Raw genomic sequence first — 22743 nt, 5'->3', positions numbered from 1 at the left:
TGCTGAGATTACAGGCAAGAGCCACCATGCTCGGCCCTACACAGGTTTTTTAAAAAGAACTTTGTGCGTTGGATTCCTGGCACTTCACGTGGCCTCTTCAGTCTACCAAAGAAGGAAAAAGTAAGTACTCTGAATAATAGAAAGGAGGATTAAGTGATCATTGAGGGACGAGCAATTTCTGTTCCTCCCTGGGTCCAGTATTCCCAAAGGACACAGCAACAGGACCGACATCGGCCTTCGACCCCGTGAGGATTACTTTCGGGGTGAAGGGGGAACCGATGACCCTCGAGTCTACGGGCCTGTCCCTGGCGCGTTCCCAGCCTGAGCGGAAAGGGCAACCCCACCCAAACCTAACTCCTAATTCTCCCTATTTCCACACAACCCTAATCTTGACCACATCCAGCTCCGCCCTCTCTCCTCCCACCGCCTCTTCCGGCTCCCCCGCCCCATTTCCTTCTTCTCCGCCCACCTTCTGGGTCCCTCCCCCGGCCATGGGCCTTGCCCAAGCCGCGGCATCCCTGCCCTCCGCGCTTCCTCCTCCTCCTTTCCGTCAGCGCCCCTCCCGTGGGGCCGCGGCAACCCCGTGCCTCGCTTGCCCAATGAGAAGACGGCGCGGGGCGGAGCCCGGCCAGGGCCGGAGCGGAAGTGGTGGCCGGAGCGGAAGTGGAGCTGCCGCCACCGCCGCCGCGGATTCCGGATCCCGGGTAGCTGTTGCCGACGCCGCCGCTGCAGCCACTGCAGGCAGCGCCGCCGCCACCGCCTGAGGCGTGGGCTTGGGAAGGAAGCAGTCACCTCGCTCGGAGCTTAGCTCGGAAGTGTCTTTGTCCCTTGCAGCCCTCCTACGGTGAGTGAGGCGCGGGGCCCGCCCGGGGCCCCCGGGGGCCCAAACTCGAAGCCCCTCTCTGGCTGCTGCGACTACGGCGGCCCAGCAGGTGGACCCCGGGGTGTAGCGGCGCGCTGCCTCTTCGGCTCGGCGCGGCCAAGGGCCGCGAGGCCAGGCCTCGTAGCGGCCCCTCCCTGCTTCCGGGGCCGGGCTCTTTACCTCTTGGAGAGCTCGGGCCTCCCTTGCCGCCTGAGGTCCTGCCGGCCGGGCGGGGTACAGCTCCGTACTGCGCTGGAAGAGACAGCGGAGCCGGGGATCCCGGATACTCCCTCACTACCTGCTTCGGTTCCCACGCGACCCCTCCCTGCGCCTTGGTAGGCGAGAACCGTCCCCTTCAGCCCTGTCACCCCTGCTTTCCGGTTTCCAGAAATTAAAATTTACTCAAACGCGGGTGAATTTTTTTTAGCCCCAGTACCCCTGTTTGACTCCTCCTGGATGAGTAAGGGGTTTAACCTTGGGAAACAGCAAGGGGAAAACCCCCTCCCATTTTGGAGTAAAACCATTTCATCATCCTTCACTGGTTATGGAGCCTGGCAGGACCCAAGATTCCCTAGGAAGGGAATTGGGGTTTGACTCAAGAAAATGTATTTATTGGAGCTGGTTACTGAGTCAGGCCGGATCCCCAGGAAAAAATATCAGGGGATGAGAATCGGAGTATTTTCCCACGGTATACACCGTCATTTAACGCCAGATTCTTTTGTGTCCTCACCCAGAACTCCCCCATATTGTGTGTTAGCACGTTTTTCGGTCTGAAATTTGCCTGGTGGCTTCCTGGTCGGGGGAGAGGGGATGAAGGGTGAGGGGAAAGAAGAGGTGGGAAAATGAGTGCATCTTTGCCGCAAATGGAGAAGCCCCATATAATGGGGTTTTCAAAGGTGGCAGCCTTGGTAAGCAGTTTGCCAACCTTTCTGTGAAATGCACGTCTATTGTCGCTGTCTTCACCGCATTTCTCTTTGGTAAGGCTAGATAGCATCAGGTTCTGATTTTACTTGCCCTGTGTGGGAGATGGAATTTGGCAAGATGATGCTGTGAACATAATATCAGCCTGCCACAGGAGCCAAAACAGAAAGGTGAAGCACTTATAAGAATATGAAAATTGTCTGCATTTCTCTGTCAGTTCCTATGAAACCAGACACATGCAGTTTATAGAACTGGACACTGTAGCTTTTGCATTTTCGTATTGGAAATGTAAGTATTGGTTCTTAGTGAATTGTTTTTGAATTCCAGTGTACCCTGTTTCTTACTTAGGGATATCTCATTTGTTTGAGCCCTCATTTTTCTTGGATCCCCGTCCTTGGCCACGCGTAGTGTGTGAGTGTATAAAACCTGTCAATCTTACTGGACCTAAGTTAGAAATTTAAGTGTGGCCTTCAAAATGGAAGGCTAATAATCCGGTAGCAACTGTGGAATTATTTTCTTAGCGTCTTCCTTCAGTAAGGTAAGAAACCATTCACCCATCTTGCAGATGAAGTCTTTAGAGAAGTGAGGTGATTTGGCCTAGACCATACACCTAGTTTTTTTCAAATTGAATATTCTTACTCATCAGTAGCAAATATTTATGGTATGCCAGCCTCTGGAGTATGACTCCTACCCTGTAATCTTTTGTACATTTCCCATCTTACAGTGCTTGTTATATTGAAGCCATTTTAGAATTGGAGCACCATAGATCAGGGAGGCAGCCTCTATAAAACCAGGCTGAGCAAATTCCCATGATGCTGGTTTTCTAGGCAGAGTCTCCAAGATTTGGGCCACAACAAAAAGTGCATTTTGCCCATTTGGCGGTGGATAGAGAAACAGGAAGAGCACTGGACTTGGAGTCAGGTAAATTTTGGTTGAAATCTTGCCTGCAGTATTTCCTGGCTTTCTGAATCTTCAGCATGTTAATCAATCTCTGGTTCTTAGTTTTCTTATCTCCAGGGTTGTCACTAAGACTTTTTTATAAACTGTAAATTGTTTTTTTTTTTTTGAGACAGAGTTTTGCTCTTGTTGCCCAGGCTGGAATGCAATGGCGCGATCTTGGCTCACTGCAACCTCTGCCTCCTGGGGTCAAGTGATTCTTCTGTCTCAGCCTTCTGAGTACCTGGGATTACTGGCACATGCCACCACAGCCAGCTAATTTTTGTATTTTTAGTAGGGACGAGGTTTGATCACATTGGCAAGGCTGGTCTCAAACTCCTGACTTCAGGTGATCCGTCCACCTCGGCCTCCCAAAGTACTGGGATTGTAGGCGTGAGCCATCACGCCCGGCCCAGAGTTCAGTATTAAAGGCTTTTTCTCGCCAGTTAACATCTGATGAGACTAAACCCTGCTTTGTACACATGTTGCTTTCAAAAACTGATATATTATTATAGGACTTTATTTTGCACACAGGAAAAATCCAGTCTTTCTGAATCATTTTCTCATCTGTGTAGCGCAAATGGTAATGTAGCCTTTGATATATTTATGTCGTGGCAAGCTCAATAATGAGAATAAGCATCTGGGATATAGTTGAGGTTCAGTAGATGTTATTTGACCATGTGCATGAATATACACATGTATAGATTAGACATAGCATGTATACTATTCATGGACATCTATATAGAATCCATCCGTTTGTGATTTATTCACCAACTGATACGGTGGCATCAGACAATTAGTGTATAATAATAGTTACTACTTACAGTACTTACTATGTACTAACCTTTTTTAAAAAACACTTTAAGCATATTAGCTCAGTCTTCATAGCAACCAATGAAGGGTAAGACTGTTAGCCCCATTTTACAGATGAGGAAGCTAAGACACTTAGAAGAATAATTTTCCCAAAATTTCACACACAGCACAAGGTAAGTGACAGAACCAGGAATGAAACCAGATGATCTGGTTCTAAGGAATGATATTATAGATTTCTACCTGTGGTAGAAACAACACATGTATATGTTTTATGAGAATACCATTTAGTCCTTAATTTTTCTTTACACAAATCCTAATAAAGTAAACGTTTAAATGGGAATATTAGCTATTTTTGAAGATAGATACAATACGATTTTTTGTGGGGCATATACCCATTCTGGCCTCTAGGGATGATATTGCTAGCATGCATCAGGAAGCAAGCTTGTGAAGAATCCCCTTTTTCTAGTAGTTGCTTCATACTAGGGAGAAAGTTATCAGTTACTTTGTCATAGAATTTTAGGTTCTTTAATAGAATTTGGTTATGACCGTTAATTTTTGTTCATTATACTACTTTATGAATTGATGTTCAGATTTTCCTTATTTTTGTGGCAAGGAGGAAATGAGGAAATATATCTACATAAATAGAGAGAAACTTCTAAATTCAGACATCCTGTTGTGCTACGTGCTCTTTTGGTGTCAACAAACTGAGTTTTCCTTTAAATGCTGGTACCTTAGAGAATGAACTAAAATTTCCTTGTAAAGGTACTTTTAAGTTCCTTGGTTTCTACATTTTTCTGGGGAAGGACGGCAATTCACATTGGTTAGGGGGCAAGAAATTAATGGTTATATAATAACAACCTTTAAGCTTTAGAATCCTTTTACTCTATATGAATGTGATCTTAGCAGTCACCTGTATGTCATAATGGAGAAACTAACAGTTGGAGCTAGATTCTGAGCGAATTTTTCTAAGGGGAATACTTGAGGAAACGTAGACTTAATGTGCTTTCTGTTTCATGATATGTGTGCTGAAAGCCAATCATATTACTGCTTTCTCTACTAAAATATTTTCTAATAGAGGTATGGTTATGTGTATCTAATACTTGTAATGAGATGCAAATGATCAGTGGCCTCAAGTCATTCCCACTAGATTATAGTATGTTAGTTGACCTTTTTATTTTATTTTTAATTCTAGCTAGTTCTTTATGATATAAGTTTTCCCCATACTGGTTAGTTTATTTTATTGTTTTCCCTAAGAGAACCAACAGGAAGTTATTTCTGAGTATCCTTGACCAGGACAAGAAGATTGAAGGCTACAGTAAAATGGACATGAGTTCTGTCTATAATTATTATTTGCCCTCAGATAAGAGCTTTACTGTAAATTTAAAAATTTGTTTAAAATTTGTTTGACAGTTTGATGAGTCTTTGGCATGTTTTTATGCTGTTTGTAACTCCTTGATTTTGTTTTTATTTTTAAAGCTAGATCTATTAGCTTAATAGGCCAGTTTAAAAATTTTCCTTTGATAACCTTGTATCATTCTTTTAAAAATTGACAATTCTCTCTTTTCCTTAAGTGACCATTGGAAATCATAATTGATCTTTAGAAGATAGAGCTGCATAAAGGAAAGAGCGTTAATTTTAAAATTAATGTCGGTTTAGATCCCAGATCTGCCATATATAGCTGTGTGACTCTGAATGAGTTAACTTTTTGCATCTATAAAAGGGGACAATGTCACCTGCCTCATAGGATACTTAGGGTCAAATAAGTTTCTAGGAATCCATGAGTGCTTTGCAGGCCGTAAATGAAGGATATTTTTATTATTTACTAAACAAGTTAGCTGGTTTGCCTTTTTGTATAGCTAACTGATTGGACTTTTGAATGGAGGAGATGGATAGAAAGTAATCCAAAGACTTGTTGAAACTCAGTTTGAATCTATAAATACAATGATTGGTAGCTGAAAAATATTGGTCAAAACGTATAATGTTGCCTCCTGATTAGAGCTGAGCTGGCTTTTTTCAAAAAGCAGTCTAAGACTGTAAATGCAGTCTGTATTTTATAGGTCAGTTGGGGGCTACCTTCCTCTGTCCACATAGGAAATAATTGCTTTTTCACCTTTTAAGAATGTATCAGTTGATCAAGTACTCACTCAGTGTGCTAGGCCTTGTGCTCCACATTGGGTGTCCAAAGATACGACTCTATTCCTACCTTAAGCTCACAATCCAGTATAGAAGCCAGCAAAGACACTTGCAGTAAACTGTGATGAGGGCCATTTTAGAAGTAGGCATAGGGAAGTTGTTATGTGCCTTTCTTTTAAAAGTCTTAAAAGAAAGGATAGTATGTGTAAAAGAACGAGATACATAGTTTCCCATCACTGGCTGACCATTTGTTTTTTAAGTTTTGTGTGGAATGTACTGTGGTTGCCATTATCTGAGTGCTTACAATGTGCAGAGACTGCTGAATGTTTTACATCATAAACAAGTTTACTCCTTACAGGAATCCTAATAAGTCGATTTGCCTATCTTTTTTTTTTTTTTCTTTTTGAGAGTCTCGCTCTGTCGCCTTGGCTGGAGTTGCAGTGGTGTGATCTCAGCTCACTGCAACCTCCGCCTCCAGGCTGCCTCAGTCTCCCAAGTAGCTGGAATTACATGCACCTGCCACCATGCCTGGCTAATTTTTTTATATTTTTAGTAGAGACCGGGTTTCACCATGTTGACCAGACTGGACTTGAACTCCTGACCCCAAGTGGTCCACCCTCCTTGGTCTTCCAAAGTGCTGGGATTACAGGCATGAGCCACTGTGCCCAGCCCAGATTTGCCTGTATTATGGATGAGAAAACAGATTCACAGAGGTCACATATCCTGTGGACTTGGTGTGCCGTACTGGTAAATCCAACTGATTGGCCTCATTATGTCAGTGGGCCCCAGACCGTAGAATATTCATAGGGTCAACCAATTGGTCTGTCTTTATGGATCAGAATTAACATGTTATCTTTTGGGTTGATCACTTAAGGCCAATAAATCAATTTATTGTCATATCTACCATTAAGTCACATGAGTAACCTTGGGCCTATCACTTAACACCCTCAGTAAGTTTAATCATGGCTAATTGGACATAATTAGCAATGATACTCCACAACTGATATGAAAGAGGGAAAGGATTTTGAAATAACAGAAGTGCAGTTTCTCTCCAGATTCAGTGTTCACTGGACATAGTGCCAGTGACTTTGTATTACAGATATGCTGTGTGTTGTTTCTAACAAAGAACCTGCAAATGTTTGAATGGAATTAAATTTATTACAGGACTCTAATTTTATGTGTAGAATGGCACACAGACATTTTTAGAGTGGGTGTTTTTTAGTGAGTAGTTTTCTTTGAGAGCCAGGAGTGCTTGACTTTTTCTGGGTAACACCCACTAACCACCTGGTCCCACTGACTTTCTCAGTCCCTCCTTCAGTAGCTTGGCATCTGATTTTTCTTCAGCTGAGAGACTCCAGAACTATAACTTCTACTTTACAGTGCTGTGGATACTCTATCTGGAATGGTACATCTATGAATGCTGTTTAGAATATGTGATCAATTCCTTACCTCATTGAAACATTTGAGCCTAGATTTTTCAGATTTTCCTGTCAGTTTTTTTTCCTTGGGATTGATACTTGTTGTGATTTCTTTATCCACTTTGGCCTTTGATTTTTATTTCCTCTAGAAAAACATACATGTACTTTATTAATAACATGTCTTTTAAGTCATGACCTAGTTACCTTTAAACTAAACCTCTTTCCTCTAATTCTGTCTGGTTTTCCAAGAAGCGCTGTAACCCTTAAAAATGTTGTTTTTTTTTTTTTTTTTTTTAATTGATGCATAATGGATATGCATGTGCTGTTTTGTGTTTCTACCACTAGAGTTTAAGCTCTCTGAGGGAAGGACTGCACTGGTTTCTTCTTTTAAATTCCTGTCAATGAACAATCCAAAGAGCTCTTAGAAATATTGGTAGTTTTTCATTTTGCAGTTATTTCAACACACATTGGGTTATATGTGTTACATTTTTGTGAGGTAGCTTAAGAATAAAGAATAAGAATAGCTTATGAGCCTTTAACCAGCATTATATGGCCATTTTATGTTCATTATCTTATTTGATAGCTATTAATACCTGCTTTTAACACCGAGAAAACGGATTCAAAGAAGTTATGATGTGAAAATGTAGAAAAATCACTTACTTTCTCTTTAGAAGCTTAGATGTGTATGTAAGGCTTGCTAAAAGCAGACCCCACCATATATTTTATATGTATAGAGCTTGAGTGATTCCTGATTTATAATAATGGAGTCCTCATTTGAAATTTCTAACAAATTATTAAACTCAAAGCTTATTATTTTAGAATAGAGCATGCTCTTTTCCTTGAAAACAAAACATAGCTGAAAGCCAGTTCTTCTAAAGGCCACAGCTGTCATTTTTAACTGTCTTTGCAGTGCCTTTTTAAAAAAATGCGGATTAACAATAGGTAGTCTCCTCTCTTTTCCTCTCCTTTCGTCTCCTTTCCCCTTCTTTCCTGTCCTCCTTTCCTCTCCTCTCTTCTTTTTTGATTCTTATCCTAGGTTATCTGCTGTAGCCACTGGGAAATAACTTCTCAGTATTTTGACCCTGACTAGAAAGATGTCTCTTGAGAAAAGAATTGAGTTAGAGGGGCTAGGTTGTTTCATAGATCCTTTATTTTCACCATTTATTATCTGATTTAGGATTTTGTTTCTTTGAAGAAAATCCGATTTTGTGAGTACCTTTAGAATTATTTTTCATAGCTGTTTTATCTGTACTAGTGGTCTCTTTTTAAAAAGAAAAACAACTTTTTTTCTTAAAAAAAAAAAAAAAAAAATTTTATTTTTTTTTTTTGTTTTTTTTTTTTGAGACGGAGTTTCGCTCTTGTTACCCAGGCTGGAGTGCAGTGGCGCGATCTCGGCTCATCGCAACCTCCGCCTCCTGGGTTCGGGCAATTCTGCCTCAGCCTCCTGAGTAGCTGGGATTACAGGCACGCGCCACCATGCCCAGCCAATTTTTTGTAGTTTTAGTAGAGACGGGGTTTCACCGTGTAGACCAGGATGGTCTCGATCTCTTGACCTCGTGATCCACCCGCCTCGGCCTCCCAAAGTGCTGGGATTACAGGCGTGAGCCACTGCGCCCGGCCCAAATGTTTTTTTAAAAGTAGTACATACCTGAAGAAAATTCAAAAAGCTAAGAAAATGGGGATATAATAATGTTATTGCCTGGAGAAAGAACCAATGTTAACCGTTTGGTGTTAACCTTTTTGTTCATGTTTGTGTGTTCTTTAGGGGATATTTTATAGAAATATTATTATGCAGCTTCCTCCCCCTACCCCCATTGCTATTTAATAAATCTTTTCATGGCATTAAATCTCTTAATTGATGGCTACGTAATCTTGACCATCTATCCCTCCCCACCTTTTTTTTTGAGATGGAGTTTCACTCTTGTCGCCCAGGCTGAAGTGCAGCGATGCAATCTTGGCTCACTGCAACCTCCGCCTCCTCAGTTCAAGCAATTCTCTTGTCTCAGCCTTCCGGGTAGCTGGGCAGGCATGCGCCAACCTGGATAACTCTTTTGTATTTTTAGTAGAGTCAGGGTTTCACCATGTTGACCAGGCTGGTCTCGAACTCCTGACTTAAGGTGATACGCCCACCTTGGCCTCCCAAAGTGCTGGGATTACAGGTGTGAGCCACTGTGCCCAGCCAGTCTCTTTATTTTTTAAAACATTCACATATTGTTGGATATTTTGATTTGCCTTCACTTTTTCACTAAATATTCTCTGTGTTTATCAACAAATGCTTCCCATCCTGACTTGCTTCATCCAGTGGCTTAGAACAGATTGACAGCCATCATCATCATCATGTAGGTGTGCTGGAGAACTCCTGTTCTCAAGCATGTCAGTCTCTTCCTGAAATATACCCAGCACAAGGAATATCTCTTGGCCTACTACAAGGTTGGGCCCTCTGTGGCTTGTAATGAGTTTGCCTGCTCTTGTATCTTGATGCTTCTGTAGTGGTGCCAGGCTTGATGATGAGACTGTAGTCTTTTAAAAACTTTTTAGGAGGCAAATAAAGAGTATCTTGCTGCCTTCATTTTTAGTGGGACCTTCATTCATTTAGTGGTACCTACTTGGAACAACAGTAGGTCTTGATTAAAAACCATCACGGTGTATCCCTAGAAAATTCAATTAGAAACTAATGGATAAACTTCAGTTACACTTAACATGTATGTCCATTTTAACATTGTATCATACTAACTTCCTATACAAGATTAATCTAGACTTCTGCTTTTCCTTCTCACAAAATTGTATATTTGAAAAGAAAATTCAAACTTATGGTTTTGGGCTACTACAGTGTAATAGTGAATAATAGCGCTTCAGTTTGATTTTGCACTATGCATTTCTCAAGGAAGATTTCCACATATGGTATTCTTTAATTCCCTGCCTCTCATCTTCACAGCAGTTCTCATGAGGTAGATCCTGTTATCTTTATTTTATGGATTGGAAGACTGAGGTTTAGCACGCTCACATGGCTGTGTAGTGGCACATTGTGCTGTGACGCATAGTCCTGCTGCCTTCTGGCTATACTACAATACAGGTACCCTGTGTTCCTTGTGCTCTCCCAGTGATTTGTGGAAGAACTTGATACTCATTTGCATATAAGTTTTGTGCTTAGCACAGTTATAAATATTACATATGAAAGATATGTGAAGCTTTCCTTTGAGGGCACACTCATGTAAAGATGTAAATGATACAGTACTCACTTGTACCACAGAATGGCATAAAGAAGCCCTAGACCATGTAATAGGCTGTAAGTATATTGGAGTCATAGGCCAGGTAAATCAGTGAGGGCTAGGGCAGTCAGGGAAGGGTTTGTAGCCCTAGATGGATGCATGGGGTTTGTATAGGTAGGCAGTAAAGTAAATAGGAGAGCACTCTAGGTGAAGGGAACTGCAAAAAGCAGTTTCAGGCACGTTTGAGCATGATGTTCATAGCGTATGCGGTGCTGGCCAGCCTAAGAGAAAGGTACATGTTGGAGAATAGTGGGTGAGAAAGCCAAACAAGAGGAGACAATGTGTCAAAAGTTTGAAAGCCAGGTAGAGCTTAGATTTGATGGAGTAGCCAAAAGGGAGTCACTGAAAGTTACTGAGTAAAGACAAAGGCAAGACTAGATGTAATTTGGGAAGCGTAATTTTTAGTTTGTTTTGAGACAGGGTCTCTGTCACCCAGGCTCCAGTGCAGTGGTGTAATCATGGCTCACTGCATCCCCGACCTCCTAGTCTCAAGTGATCCTCCAATCTCAGCCTCCCAAGTAGCTGGAACCACCGACATGAGCCACCACACCTGGCTAATTTTTTTATTTTTTTGTAGAGACAAGGTGTTACTATGTTGCCCAGGCTGTTCTTGAATTTCTGGTCTCAAGTGATGCTCCAGCTTTGCCTTCCCAAAGCACTGGGATTATAGATGTGATCCACTGTACTTAACTGGAAGACTAATTTTGAAATTACTCTTTGAATTTGAGAAGGCGCAGAAATCCAAGGAACTAGGTACAAATGTAATGAAGATTTAATATGCTTGTGACAAATAACTGCTTTGAATTATTTGAGAAAAGAGAGAACTCTACCAGCTTTGCAGTTTTATGCTTACATTTCAGGATCAGTTCATTCATTTAGCAGATATTATTTGCTCACACCAATTATATACAGGATGCTGTGGGAGATATGCCCAAAGGAGCTTATGGGGTAGGAAGGGAAATAGGAGATACTCTACAAGTAGTTTTAGTATACAAGTAATTTTAATACTGAAGAAACGTGGTAAGACATTGACAGGTATCAGTGAAATGCTTTGTGAGAATATATTCGTCTTAGAGCAATGCTGTCCAATAGAAATAGCCGCATGTAATTTAAATTTTTCTGGTAGCTGAATTAAAATAATTTTACAAAGTGAAATTCTGTTTATTTTTACTTAACCCATTATGAACAAAGCATTATGATTTCATTATGTGGCACATTTTAAGTGAATAGCCACATGTGGCTATGGCTTTAACAGCTTAAGAAAGGCTTCATGGAAGGGATGGGTATCTGAGCCACACTGGGAAGAATCTTGTATGCAGAGTAAATTTGGGAAAAGACATTCCAGGTAGAGGAAGCGGCTTGGTGAGCAAAGATAGAGAAGTGTCTTTGTATATATAAGAAAACCATTTTGGCAGACGCACATATGATGTGGAAGGCATGATGTGGGGTTCTGGAAGATAGGTTGGCAAGTTTTCACTGATCAGGGAGGAAATCTGACTCTGCTTTTGGCATCAGGGAACTTTAAAGAATTTTGAGCAGGAAGTGACTTGATCAAAGTTATAGGAAAATGGGTCTTACAGCAAAAGGCATGGAGGGGGCTGTAGATAATGAATGACTGAAAGCGGTGCCACTAGGGCAAGATTATGGGTGGAGATTTGTAGATGTAGAAATGGGAGCAATTTCATTTCTCCTTTGTTTGCTGCCTTCCTCCAAACTGCTGGGTGTTGTGTAACCCATTTCCTGTTGAAATTGGTCTAGCTGCTTCAAAATCCATGTTATATAAGTCAAAAGTTATGTAAGCAATAGCCATCAGGATATTTAGCTATGGATTTTGGTTGGTGTAAGTTGTTTCTATATGTGTGTAATGTAAAAAATTTGAATGGATACAGATTTTAAAAAGGTGTGCATTCAGTCATAATGGTTTTGCATCTCTTACGAAATCTTGCAGTAATCTCCAAGAAGCTTAAAACAGTTGGCCCCAAACAGAAAGGGCACATTTTATTTTGGGCATAGGGAATGCATATTTGGGAGGTCCCACTGATGAATAGTCAAGATTCTTTGGAGTAGTATGATTTAATTTTTAAAGCTCGAGAAGGAGAGAAGTAAGTGGGGGTGGTAACTTAATTTTGGGGCCTAGTAGAGCTGAAGAGGTTGATGGCATTATTTAGCAGTGGAAATCCTTTATTACCCCATTATGATGCCGCATGGGATGGCTTAGCTCTGAATTGACTTTTGGCCAGTACTTTATTATTTGGAGTCATTTGTAGGTAGAGTTGCACAGGTACTGTTTTATGAACTTTGAAGTGGGCCTGTAAGAGTGACTTCTAACCTTGAATTAGTCTACAGACGGGAAATTTTCTAGTTTGTTGAATCACTGAAAGTTGACTTCTCTCTCGTATACCTGGCACTTTTAGGAAATGCCAGTGACATCAAATCACTTTTAGGAAGTGCCAGGTAAGTGGAGGTCATACTTTCTTTGCTATTTTAAAATTAAATCATTTTTGGCCAGGTACAGTGGTGGCTCATGCCTATAATCCCAGCACTGTGGGAGACTGAGGTGCGTGGATCACCTGAGGTCAGGAGTTCATGGTGAGCAATATGGTGAAACCCTGTCTCTACTAAAAATACAAAATTACCAGAGTGTGGTGGTGCATGCATTTAGTCCCAGCTACTAGGGAGACTTAGGCAGGAGAATTGCTTGAACCCAGGAGGTGGAGGTTGCTGTGAGCCGAGATCACACCGCTGCACTCCAGCCTGGGCAACAAGAGTGAAACTCCATCTTAAATTAAAAAAAAAAAAAAACCATTGGCTGGAGCAGTGGGTCATGTTTATAAATCCCAGCACTTTGGGAGGCCAAGGCCGTCAAGTCACCTGAAGTTAGGAGTTGAAGACCAGCCTGACCAACATGGCGAAACCCCGTCTCTACTAAAAATAGAAAAGTAAGCTGTGCATAGTGTCGCGTGTCTGTAATCCCAGCTACCTGGGAGGCTAAGGCAGGAGAATTGCTTGAACCTGGACTGTGGAGGTTGCAGTGAACCGAGATTGTGCCACTACACTCAAGCCTGGATGACAGCAAGACTCCGTCTCAAACAACAAAACAAAACCCTGATATTACTACTGCTGTTTAAAGTAGTATTTCATGTTTTTATACCTAAAGATATTAACCTGTTTTTACATTGTGTGGCACAGATTGATACATTGATATTTAAACCAACAGTACATAAAATTAACTTTTCTTGTTTAGTAAATAACTTTTAAGTTATTTCATCCAAATTACTTATTAAAATTGCCACACTGTAAATGGCGATTATTGCAGTGGGGAATTGACTGTGGTGAGTTGATAAGAGATATTCACTGATTGGTGTATATAGAGGATTTGAAATTGATAAACTGAAGTCACTAGGATTTTTGTCTATTTCAGAAAAACTTTTGAAATAACACAGTTATGGTTCAGGTGAATTCAGTTGTGGTTTGAGATCCTGTTGCTGTACATCTTACTATATACCACTTTCTCTTACAGTCTGTACCATATACAAAATTAGTGCCTGATATATTTATATAATGCTTTATACTTTTCAAGGTGCTTTCACATGTATCAGGCTGTTTCTTCCTCTTAACAGGTCTAATAAAAGAGTTGGTAGTGTTTTTTGTTTATTTGTATTTTGAGACAGGGGTTTCACTCAGTTACCCAGGCTGGAGTGTAATGGCACAATCATGACTCACTGCATCCTGGAACTCCTGGGCTCAAGTGATCCTCCCACCTCAGCCTCCTGAGTAGCTGGGACTACAGGTGCACACCACCACACCCAGCTAATTTTTTCTTGTTTTGTAAAGATGAGGTCTTGCTGTGTTAAGACTGTCTTGCCAGGATATTCTTGAACTCCTGGAATTACAGGTGTGAGACACCACATCCAGCCCTAGGTAGTGTTCTTACTGCCCAGTAAAAAGAAACTGGGCTGGGTGCGGTGGCGCATGCCTGTAATCCCACCACTTTGGGAGGCTGAGACGGGCGGATCACGAGGGCAAGAGATCAAGACCATCCTGGCCAACATGGTGAAACCCCATCTGTAACTAAAAATACAAAAATTAACTGGGCATGGTGGTGCACATCTGTAGTCCCAGCTACCTGGGAGGCTGAGGCAGGAGAATCGCTTGAACCCAGGAGGTAGAGGTTGCAGTGAGCCAAGATTGTGCCAATGGCATTCCAGCCTGGCAACAAAGTGAGACTGTCTCAAAAAAAAAGAAAGAAGCTCTCAGGTTGAGTGATTTAACCAAGGTCATACCACTTGTAAGAAGCAGAGCCAGTGCTAGATAGAGCCCAAGTCTGACTGCCCTTAGTTTATATTATTTTCCTGTACAGTGTGTCTTGGTAACAAAGCAAATTACAGAAGATACGATAATAATCTTTCCCATCTTTCAGTGTCTGCTGCTTGATGGGTGCAGCCAAATAGATTGTGTAAAATCATCCTCTTTTGCTTCACGATTGGTTGAAACAATCATCATACTTACTTTTTCCTATGCTATGGAAAGCAACAGGTTTAGTCGAAACTAGAGTTCCTTACAGGACAGTGAAGAGAGGACATCCTGTATTACAGGATATAGTTGGCTTCAGGTCATTAAGACAAACAAACCAGACAATTACTGAGAGAGTCAAGGACATATAGTAAGCATAAACTTTTTTTTTTTTTGAAACGGAGTCTCACTCTGTCACCAGAGTGGAATGCAGTGGCGTGATTGCAGCTCACTGCAACCTCCACCTTCCGGCCACCTTCTGGTTTCAAGCGATTCTCCTGCCTCAGCCTCCCAAGTAGCTGGGATAACAGGCACCCACCACCACACCTGGCTGATTTTTTATATTTTTAGTAGAGATGGGGTTTCACCATGTTGGCCAGGCTGGTCTCAAACCCCTGACCTCATGATCCACCCGCCTTGGCCTTCCAAAGTGCTGGGATTGCAGGTGTGATCTGCCGCACTTGGTGAGTAAGCATAAACTTCTAAAGAGATAGTTATTAAGCAGCCTGTATGTGCTGAGCAGGTGAATTAGGCTAATGGAGGAAAACAAAAGCTTTAGAGACAGAAAAATGTGTTTTGAGTTCTGGCTCTCCATCTGTTTGCATGTTGCTTTGGACATACCACTTGCCTTTTTTCTGACCCTCCATTTCTCCACCCCTAAGAAGGGGAAAGGAGTTATGAACATGCCTACCCTGTGGGACAGTTGGGAAGACTACTTGACTGAAATAACAAAAAGGCTTTAGCAAAGTACCTAACCCCAAAGGTGTTCAATATATGATCAGTATTGTTGATGGCATTTGGAACTGGATGTTTCACATTTAGTTTGCTTCTTTCCAGATGGGTTGGAAGAAGATTCACCCATATGTTTCCTGGGCCCCGGAACCTGACATTTGCTCTCTCTTTTTGTCTTGCTCTTTTTCTAAGGAATGACAATGGATAAAAGTGAGCTGGTACAGAAAGCCAAACTCGCTGAGCAGGCTGAGCGCTATGATGATATGGCTGCAGCCATGAAGGCAGTCACAGAACAGGGGCATGAACTCTCCAATGAAGAGAGAAATCTGCTCTCTGTTGCCTACAAGAATGTGGTAGGTGCTCGCCGCTCTTCCTGGCGTGTCATCTCCAGCATTGAGCAGAAAACAGAGAGAAATGAGAAGAAGCAGCAGATGGGCAAAGAGTACCGTGAGAAGATAGAGGCAGAACTGCAGGACATCTGCAATGATGTTCTGGTAAGAGGCCAGTGCTTCTGTTTTGAACAGTGGTTTCTAAATAGTATTAATGTATAAATGCAGATTCTCAAAACAGCTTATGAGAGAGAGGCGTCTGAATATACTGGAAAGCTGCCAGCCATTTACAACTAATTTTTAAGCACATGTAATTTTTATCACCTATTGCCTGATCAGAGGTTGTACATCACTTCTGAGATATTTTCCTCTCCTATCAAAAAGACCTGTGAAAAAACAGTAACATTTATTCAGCCTCCTTCCATCTTTTAAAATTGAGTCCAGATAGAAAGGATTTTAATAGATACAGCCACAGATAGGCTATTATGTATATTAGTCTGAGTAGTGATGTCATCTCCAGTAGCAGAGGGAAATAAAAAGGCCGGGCTGTAAGTCCTGCTTTGGTCTGAAAGTTGGGCACATCCATCAAGTTGAGCATGTGTTCCAGAGCCAAATTCAGAGTGGTTTGGGGATTCTCCTTTCTTGTGTTTTACATAAGCCTTAGTCAGATGATTGATTCACTCTGGCCACCGCTTGAGATTGAATGGGAGAGGTACATACTCTAAAACAAATCACAGTCATATTGTCTTTCCCCCACATCCTGAGCCCATTGGGAACATTTTTCTAACAGTTGAAATCAGGTAAAAATGAAGAGTGAGGGCTGCTTTGAAAAGGGAAAAAGAATTCACACTTGGGGATCTACCTCCTCCCCTGCTGGCCGCCTTTCCGAATTACTGCCCATGACTCCTTTCTTTTGAAAACCAGTACAAAGCTTGTCAGCCATCAGGCAGCACCCCTCATCCCTAACCCATTAGGAGTTACACACTGTCTCTCTACAAAGAATATTAAAAAATGACTACCGCCCCTTGCGTCTTTTCACTTTGGTTGATTAAATCCCTTTATAAGTAAGCTTTGCATTGAGCTTCTGTTTTTATTAGACTCATGGCATAAGAGTGTCATGGCTAAATTTGTTGCCTGTTGATAATTTGGGGGTTTGTTAATGGTGCACTAATTCCTGAATGTTAGGTACATCTGGTATTCAGATGAAGTGTGTCATGCATTCCAAGGGCAAGAAAGTCCATAATTCATGAAATGTAGATCAACTTTTAAGAGCATCTGAAAGAAGGTGAAGAAGAGCTTGGTACTTACTGCCTCTTAACCAGTTTTTCAGGATGCCACATTCTAAAACAACTCTTCGAAAATATTGCTCTGTATACGAAGCTTGGACTCCTTCAGAACTACTTTTGTTGTAAGCATACATGTTTAAAGGAATTTATTATTAATAGTATTAGCTACTCTTTGAGTGCTTACTGCGTGCCAGGCAACGTGTTAAGCGCTTTATGTATGTCAACTTATCATTATAACTACCCTAGAAGATGGCTATACCCTAGAAGATGATCCCTCATATAGCTTAGGAAACTGAGGCTCAAGGTGATTAGGTAATTTGTCCAGAGTCATACAGATAAGTGACAGAAGAGGGATTTCTACCCAGGTCAGATTGATTCTAAACTTAGTTCTTAGCAGTTTTACTCTGTTATCACCTTTTTACTCCCAGGGAAATACTTTTTCCCCCTCTAATTATAGAAGTAATACAAGTTTATGGGTTTAAAAAGGGTGGGGAGAACAAATCAGAAGAATATAAATAAGAAAGTAAAAATCACTTCTAATCTTATCACCCAGAGAACCATTATTAACATCCTCCTTCCAGGCTTTTTCCTTAGGTATTTGTGAGCATGTACACATAGGTATCTTATTGTTAAAATAGGATTCTTGTGGTATTTATAATCTGCTTTTTTTCACTCAGATTTCTTTGGAGAGCCTTTCCATTATCTGTGTAGTTCTGCATCATTTTAAAGGCTTACAAAGCATTTCATTGCATGGCTGTACTTTAATTATCCTCTATGGATGGTCAAAGTGATTTTTAACAGAAGAATACAGGCATCTGCTATTATGACCTGGGCTAAACAACATTTAGTAGCTTGGATGAAAAATTGGTGTTTTTTTAATCTTCTAAAAAATTATTTAGAAGCAGTAGTGTATTTTGAATCTCAAACATAGTTTTTTTAACATCCTGTGAGTAATTCTAAATTCTCAACAATGTGAATCATTTTTTAGGAACTGTTGGACAAATATCTTATTCCCAATGCTACACAACCTGAAAGTAAGGTGTTCTACTTGAAAATGAAAGGAGATTATTTTAGGTATCTTTCTGAAGTGGCATCTGGAGACAACAAACAAAGTAAGTAATACCTTTGAAAAGAAATTTGACCAGTAATGGAGCCAGTCTGCTTTCACAGGGACTTTTGTTTGTTTGTTTGTTTTTATGTTTTTGTTCACAGTGACTTTTAACAGTTTTTGCTTTGTCTGTTTGCTATAGACACCAACGTTGCAGTACTAAGAATTTAAAAGACCACAGCATTGTGATGAATGGGGGTGATGGATGGGCAAATAAATATTTATCTGATAGGGAAATATGGAGGACATTAAAAATCTGGTGTGTAGTATATTTTAAAAGATTTTTATCTTAAGGATTATTTGTTAGCTCTCTATTTAGTGGTGAAACTTTAAAATACTTGATGGTATGAAACTACCATAGTGATGCGTTTCTTTTATCACACGTTTTACTATGATGGTGATAATCATAACCACAATTTATCAAGTGCCCGTGTGCCAAGTACTTTCAAGTCTCACTTATTCTTCGCACAACCATATGAATTAGATGTCAGGCTGCCCATTTTTCTGATAAACTGAGGTTTGTGGAGGTTTTTACTTGCCCCTAGCCACAGACTTAAGGAATAATACTTGGGAATTAAAGTTTGGATCTATTAACTTTAAAGCCTGTGATCTTTGCACTAGAGCATATTGTTTTTCACATTCTGTATTGTTAAAGGTTCTATCTGTATTTCTTAAATGCTTTAGTAGACTTCATCATAATTGTTTTTCCCCAAAGCATTTAATCTACAACTTGGTTTAGAATAAATATCTAACAAATGTAAAATTGATTGGCAGAGACACTGATACCTCATTTGATAGGTCATTGCTCTTGCCCAATTTGGGATTAAGAAAATAATTTAATAGTTGGTCCAATGTGTGATATCTGTGAAAGAGCCAATCCTTAAATATTTTCATCTTTATCTTATAGCCACTGTGTCGAACTCCCAGCAGGCTTACCAGGAAGCATTTGAAATTAGTAAGAAAGAAATGCAGCCTACACATCCAATTCGACTTGGTCTGGCACTTAATTTCTCAGTCTTTTACTACGAGATTCTGAACTCTCCTGAAAAGGCCTGCAGCCTGGCAAAAACGGTGAGAAAGACCCTTTGTGATTTCTGACCATAGCAAAACAATGCTTGTGTTATTAACTTCTTTTTTTTCCTGAACATACTCATTGTCTTGGACCTTTTTGAAAGCTTTTCTGGGGATGGGAGTGTATCTTTTATGAGGTAAATACAGATCTGTTACTTTTTAAAATTCATTCTCAATACCTTCTGCTGACTTTTGTTTGATTACTATTTTTGGGGAAGGTGGTTGTAGAAAGTTCCAGGTGAATGTAGTTGTTTCTTTTTTTTTTTTTGAGACAAAACTCTTGTCCAGGCTGGAGTGCAGTGGTGTGTCTTGGCTTACTATATCCTCTGCCTCCCGGGTTCAGGTGATTCTCCTGCCTCCGCCTCCCGAGTAGCTGGGATTACAGTCATGTGCCACCACGCCCGACTAACTTTGTATTTTTAGTAGAGATAGGGTTTCACTGTGTTGGTCAGGCTGATCTCCAACTCCGACCTCAGGTGATCCTCAGCCTACCAAAGTGCTCGGATTTATAGGCGTGATCCCAGCCAGTTTGTTGTTTCTTACCAAGCTTTGGGCCTTGGTTATATACATTGTCATTCTTGTGCCAAGATTTGACGTAATGGTTGTATAAAAGAAATACACGTCACATTCTTGTTGTGTGCTAGATTACCTCCTATATTCTTCCTTTGGCCTTTTCTACATATTTTTTGTAGTCTCTCAAAATGCACACAATTATTTTTTAAAAATTTTATTTGGAAAAGGTGCCTTAAAGTTTCATCATTTAATCAAATCAGATTTAGTGATGTGAGGTTCACTTTATCCCTTATATACCGACCTTTTGAGTTCTAGTTTAAAAAAAATAAATAGTAGATTGCTAGAAATGTCTTTGGTAATCAAAAAATCACCTGAGTTTGCCCAGAATGACTGTGCCAGGGTTAGCAGTAATATTGCTTACTTATTAGGTACAGCAAAGTTCTTATCTAGGAATTTCTGTCGTTGGTTGGTGCTTTGTAAACATGCGTTATACTTTTGCTGGAAACAGCTAACAAACAGGGTAATAATAGTCTAGGTTCCCCCAAAGTACTGTAGAAGAAGAGAAATTCACTTAGCAAAAAAAAAAAAAAAAAAAAAAAAAGTGGGCTAACTAGCTCCAGAGAACTTGTGAATTCTTTGCTAAAGGCTCTTTGTTTTAGGCATTTGATGAAGCAATTGCTGAATTGGATACACTGAATGAAGAGTCTTATAAAGACAGCACTCTGATTATGCAGTTACTTAGGGACAATCTCACTGTAAGTACTACTTCCACAGGGTTTATAGTCTCTTTCCTATTCACCTACTTAATAATTCACTATTATCTTCGAGAGGGGATTTGTACCCTGTTAAATGTAGTTACAGTGTTAAGTTGTTAAATTGGCTATAAATGACTGCTGAAGTTCTGACCTTTGCAGTCATCCCTGCAGGGACACAGGAATAATTTTAAACTTTGAGTGAGATAAGATATTGCATACTGGGCTGCCTACCTAGGTAACTTTTAGTAACCCTGCTTTGATTATGCTTTCTGTCTCTTGCAGCTGTGGACATCAGAAAACCAGGGAGACGAAGGAGATGCTGGGGAGGGAGAGAACTAATGTTTCTCATGCTTCGTGATTTGTTCAGTGTCACTCTGTACCCTCCACACATATCCCTTGTGCGATAAAAAAAAAAAAAAATTGTACGTCGACTTTCGATTTTTCACAGCCTCAGCCTAGCAAAAATGGTTCATGGGATAAACAGCTGGTATTTGTATCTAAAACTCAGATTGGTCACATAAATGCCACGGCATTCTGAAGTTTTGATTTTGATTAACATTTGACAGGATTACTGTGTGTTTAATTTTTTTTTTAAACTGAACACTGTGATTATGGGGTTTTGTAATTTAGCGGAACTCTTACTGGTAGAAAAAATAGACCCGAATTATGTGTAACTTTTTGGAAAGTTTAATCTGATGTCAAAACAATCATTGAAATAGACAATTCCATTGTAAAGTTGTACAGAAAGTTATAGAGATTATATTGTGATGCTGGAACTTGGAGTGAGACACACATCACCTGGCATTTGAGTTTAATGGTAATTCACAGTAATGCTGCCTGTTGTTTGGAACTTAAAGACACTTGACCTGTTGGGGCTGTTGCCACTCAAAAGTTCATGACCACAAATATCCACAGTGACTTCCTCTGAGGAAACTTGAATCCTGAAATTGAAATTCTTTGTGGCAGATAACTGGCTTATGACACCTTGAAAAGTTCAAGTGCTCACATAATGCACCTGACTAAACCCCTCTTCCTGCAGCAGTATGTTCACCGTGTTACCAGTTTGCAACTTGTGCTTCAATAGTGGGATCTATTTTCATTGTTAACACTGAGCTCAAGAAAAAAGCCGTGTGTTTTATGAGTGACCTTATCTGTTTCCTGGTTAATACCTTTAAAAATAATGTTCTGAGTCAGGCATGGTGGTGCATGCATGTAGTCACAACTGCTTGGGAGGCTGAGGCAGGAGGATCGCCAAGCCTGGGAGTTTAAGGCTGCAGTGCCCTATGGTTGCACCTGTGAATAACTGCACTCCAGCCTGGGCAACATAGCGAGACCTCATCTCCAAAAGAAAAAAAAAAAAAAAAAAAGGATTGATGTTCTGTAGAGATTGCCTTTCACTTGAGGAGTACTCTCAGTTTTCAGGTTCTTCATAGCTCGGGGCTTTTAAATTTTGAATCTAAACATTCTTTCCCACCATTCTTTTTGACTATTGACTTTGGTTTTCTCTTCTCTCCTAAGTTTCTGTCCCTCTGCTTCCTTACTTTTTTTTCCTTTTTGAATTCTATCTTTATCTGTCTTTTGTTGACTTTTTAATGCTATATATGGGCAGGGGTAAGAGACATTACTGAGCACCTTGGTGAGCAAGCCTGGCTTTAAAGATTGAGAAGAGCTTCTGGCACCAGAGCTGTCTTCCTCCAGTTCTCCACACAGTGTTGCTCTTCAGTCATACTAGGATCTGAATCAAAAAAGTATTTTTAAATATCCATGATTTCTCCCTATATTGAGGCTGGCGTGGATCATGCTTTTTAGTGCCTGTCACCAGGTTTCCCAAGTGCACTCATCCAGCTAAGCTCTCAGATGTGTTTTAAGGAGACCCTGTATTCAGGGAAGTTGTGTGGACACTGCAGTGGAGAGAATTGGGAGTAGTCAGGCCTGTCAGTCTCACAGTATCACCCCTCTACCTTTAATATTCCACCTAGCTGTAGAGTCCATCTGTTTGTCCATCTGCTGAAATGAGAAAAGAAACATTCATGCACTGATTTAAAACAAACCAAAAAAAAAAAAAAAAATCCCTCCTAGCTGAAC

General features: G+C 40.6%; 1 protein-coding gene across 2 annotated transcripts; it reads left to right on the top strand.

Moving 5' to 3' along the window:
• The first annotated feature begins 682 nt into the window (after positions 1-682).
• YWHAB (tyrosine 3-monooxygenase/tryptophan 5-monooxygenase activation protein beta) lies at positions 683-22722 on the top strand. Of its 2 annotated transcripts, XM_032263622.1 has the most exons (7): positions 683-844; positions 2611-2704; positions 15789-16090; positions 18200-18323; positions 19227-19390; positions 20563-20658; positions 20941-22722. In XM_032263622.1, exons 3-7 carry the CDS (start codon positions 15791-15793, stop codon positions 20995-20997), a joined length of 741 nt encoding a protein of 246 aa, XP_032119513.1. In that variant the 5' UTR covers positions 683-844; positions 2611-2704; positions 15789-15790; the 3' UTR covers positions 20998-22722. The 2 variants fall into 2 exon arrangements, with proteins under 2 accessions (XP_032119513.1, XP_032119512.1); XM_032263621.1 differs by lacking the exon at positions 2611-2704 and having other exon boundaries at positions 714-844.
• Positions 22723-22743: the final 21 nt, after the last annotated feature.

Source organism: Sapajus apella, unplaced genomic scaffold, assembly GCF_009761245.1.
Source record: "Sapajus apella isolate SASKATOON/1434 unplaced genomic scaffold, GSC_monkey_1.0 scaffold137, whole genome shotgun sequence".
Taxonomy (NCBI): Eukaryota; Metazoa; Chordata; class Mammalia; order Primates; family Cebidae; genus Sapajus; species Sapajus apella.
The sequence above is the reverse complement of the archived record's forward strand: the minus strand, read 5'-3'. Positions and strand labels throughout refer to the sequence as shown.

Coding starts and splice junctions, on each gene's coding strand:
- YWHAB (XM_032263622.1), top strand. CDS start 15,791: ATGACAATGGATAAAAGTGAGCTGGTACAGAAAGCCAAACTCGCTGAG. Junction 19,391..20,562: donor CCTGCAGCCTGGCAAAAACG/GTGAGAAAGACC, acceptor TCTTTGTTTTAG/GCATTTGATGAAGCAATTGC. Junction 20,659..20,940: donor TACTTAGGGACAATCTCACT/GTAAGTACTACT, acceptor TGTCTCTTGCAG/CTGTGGACATCAGAAAACCA.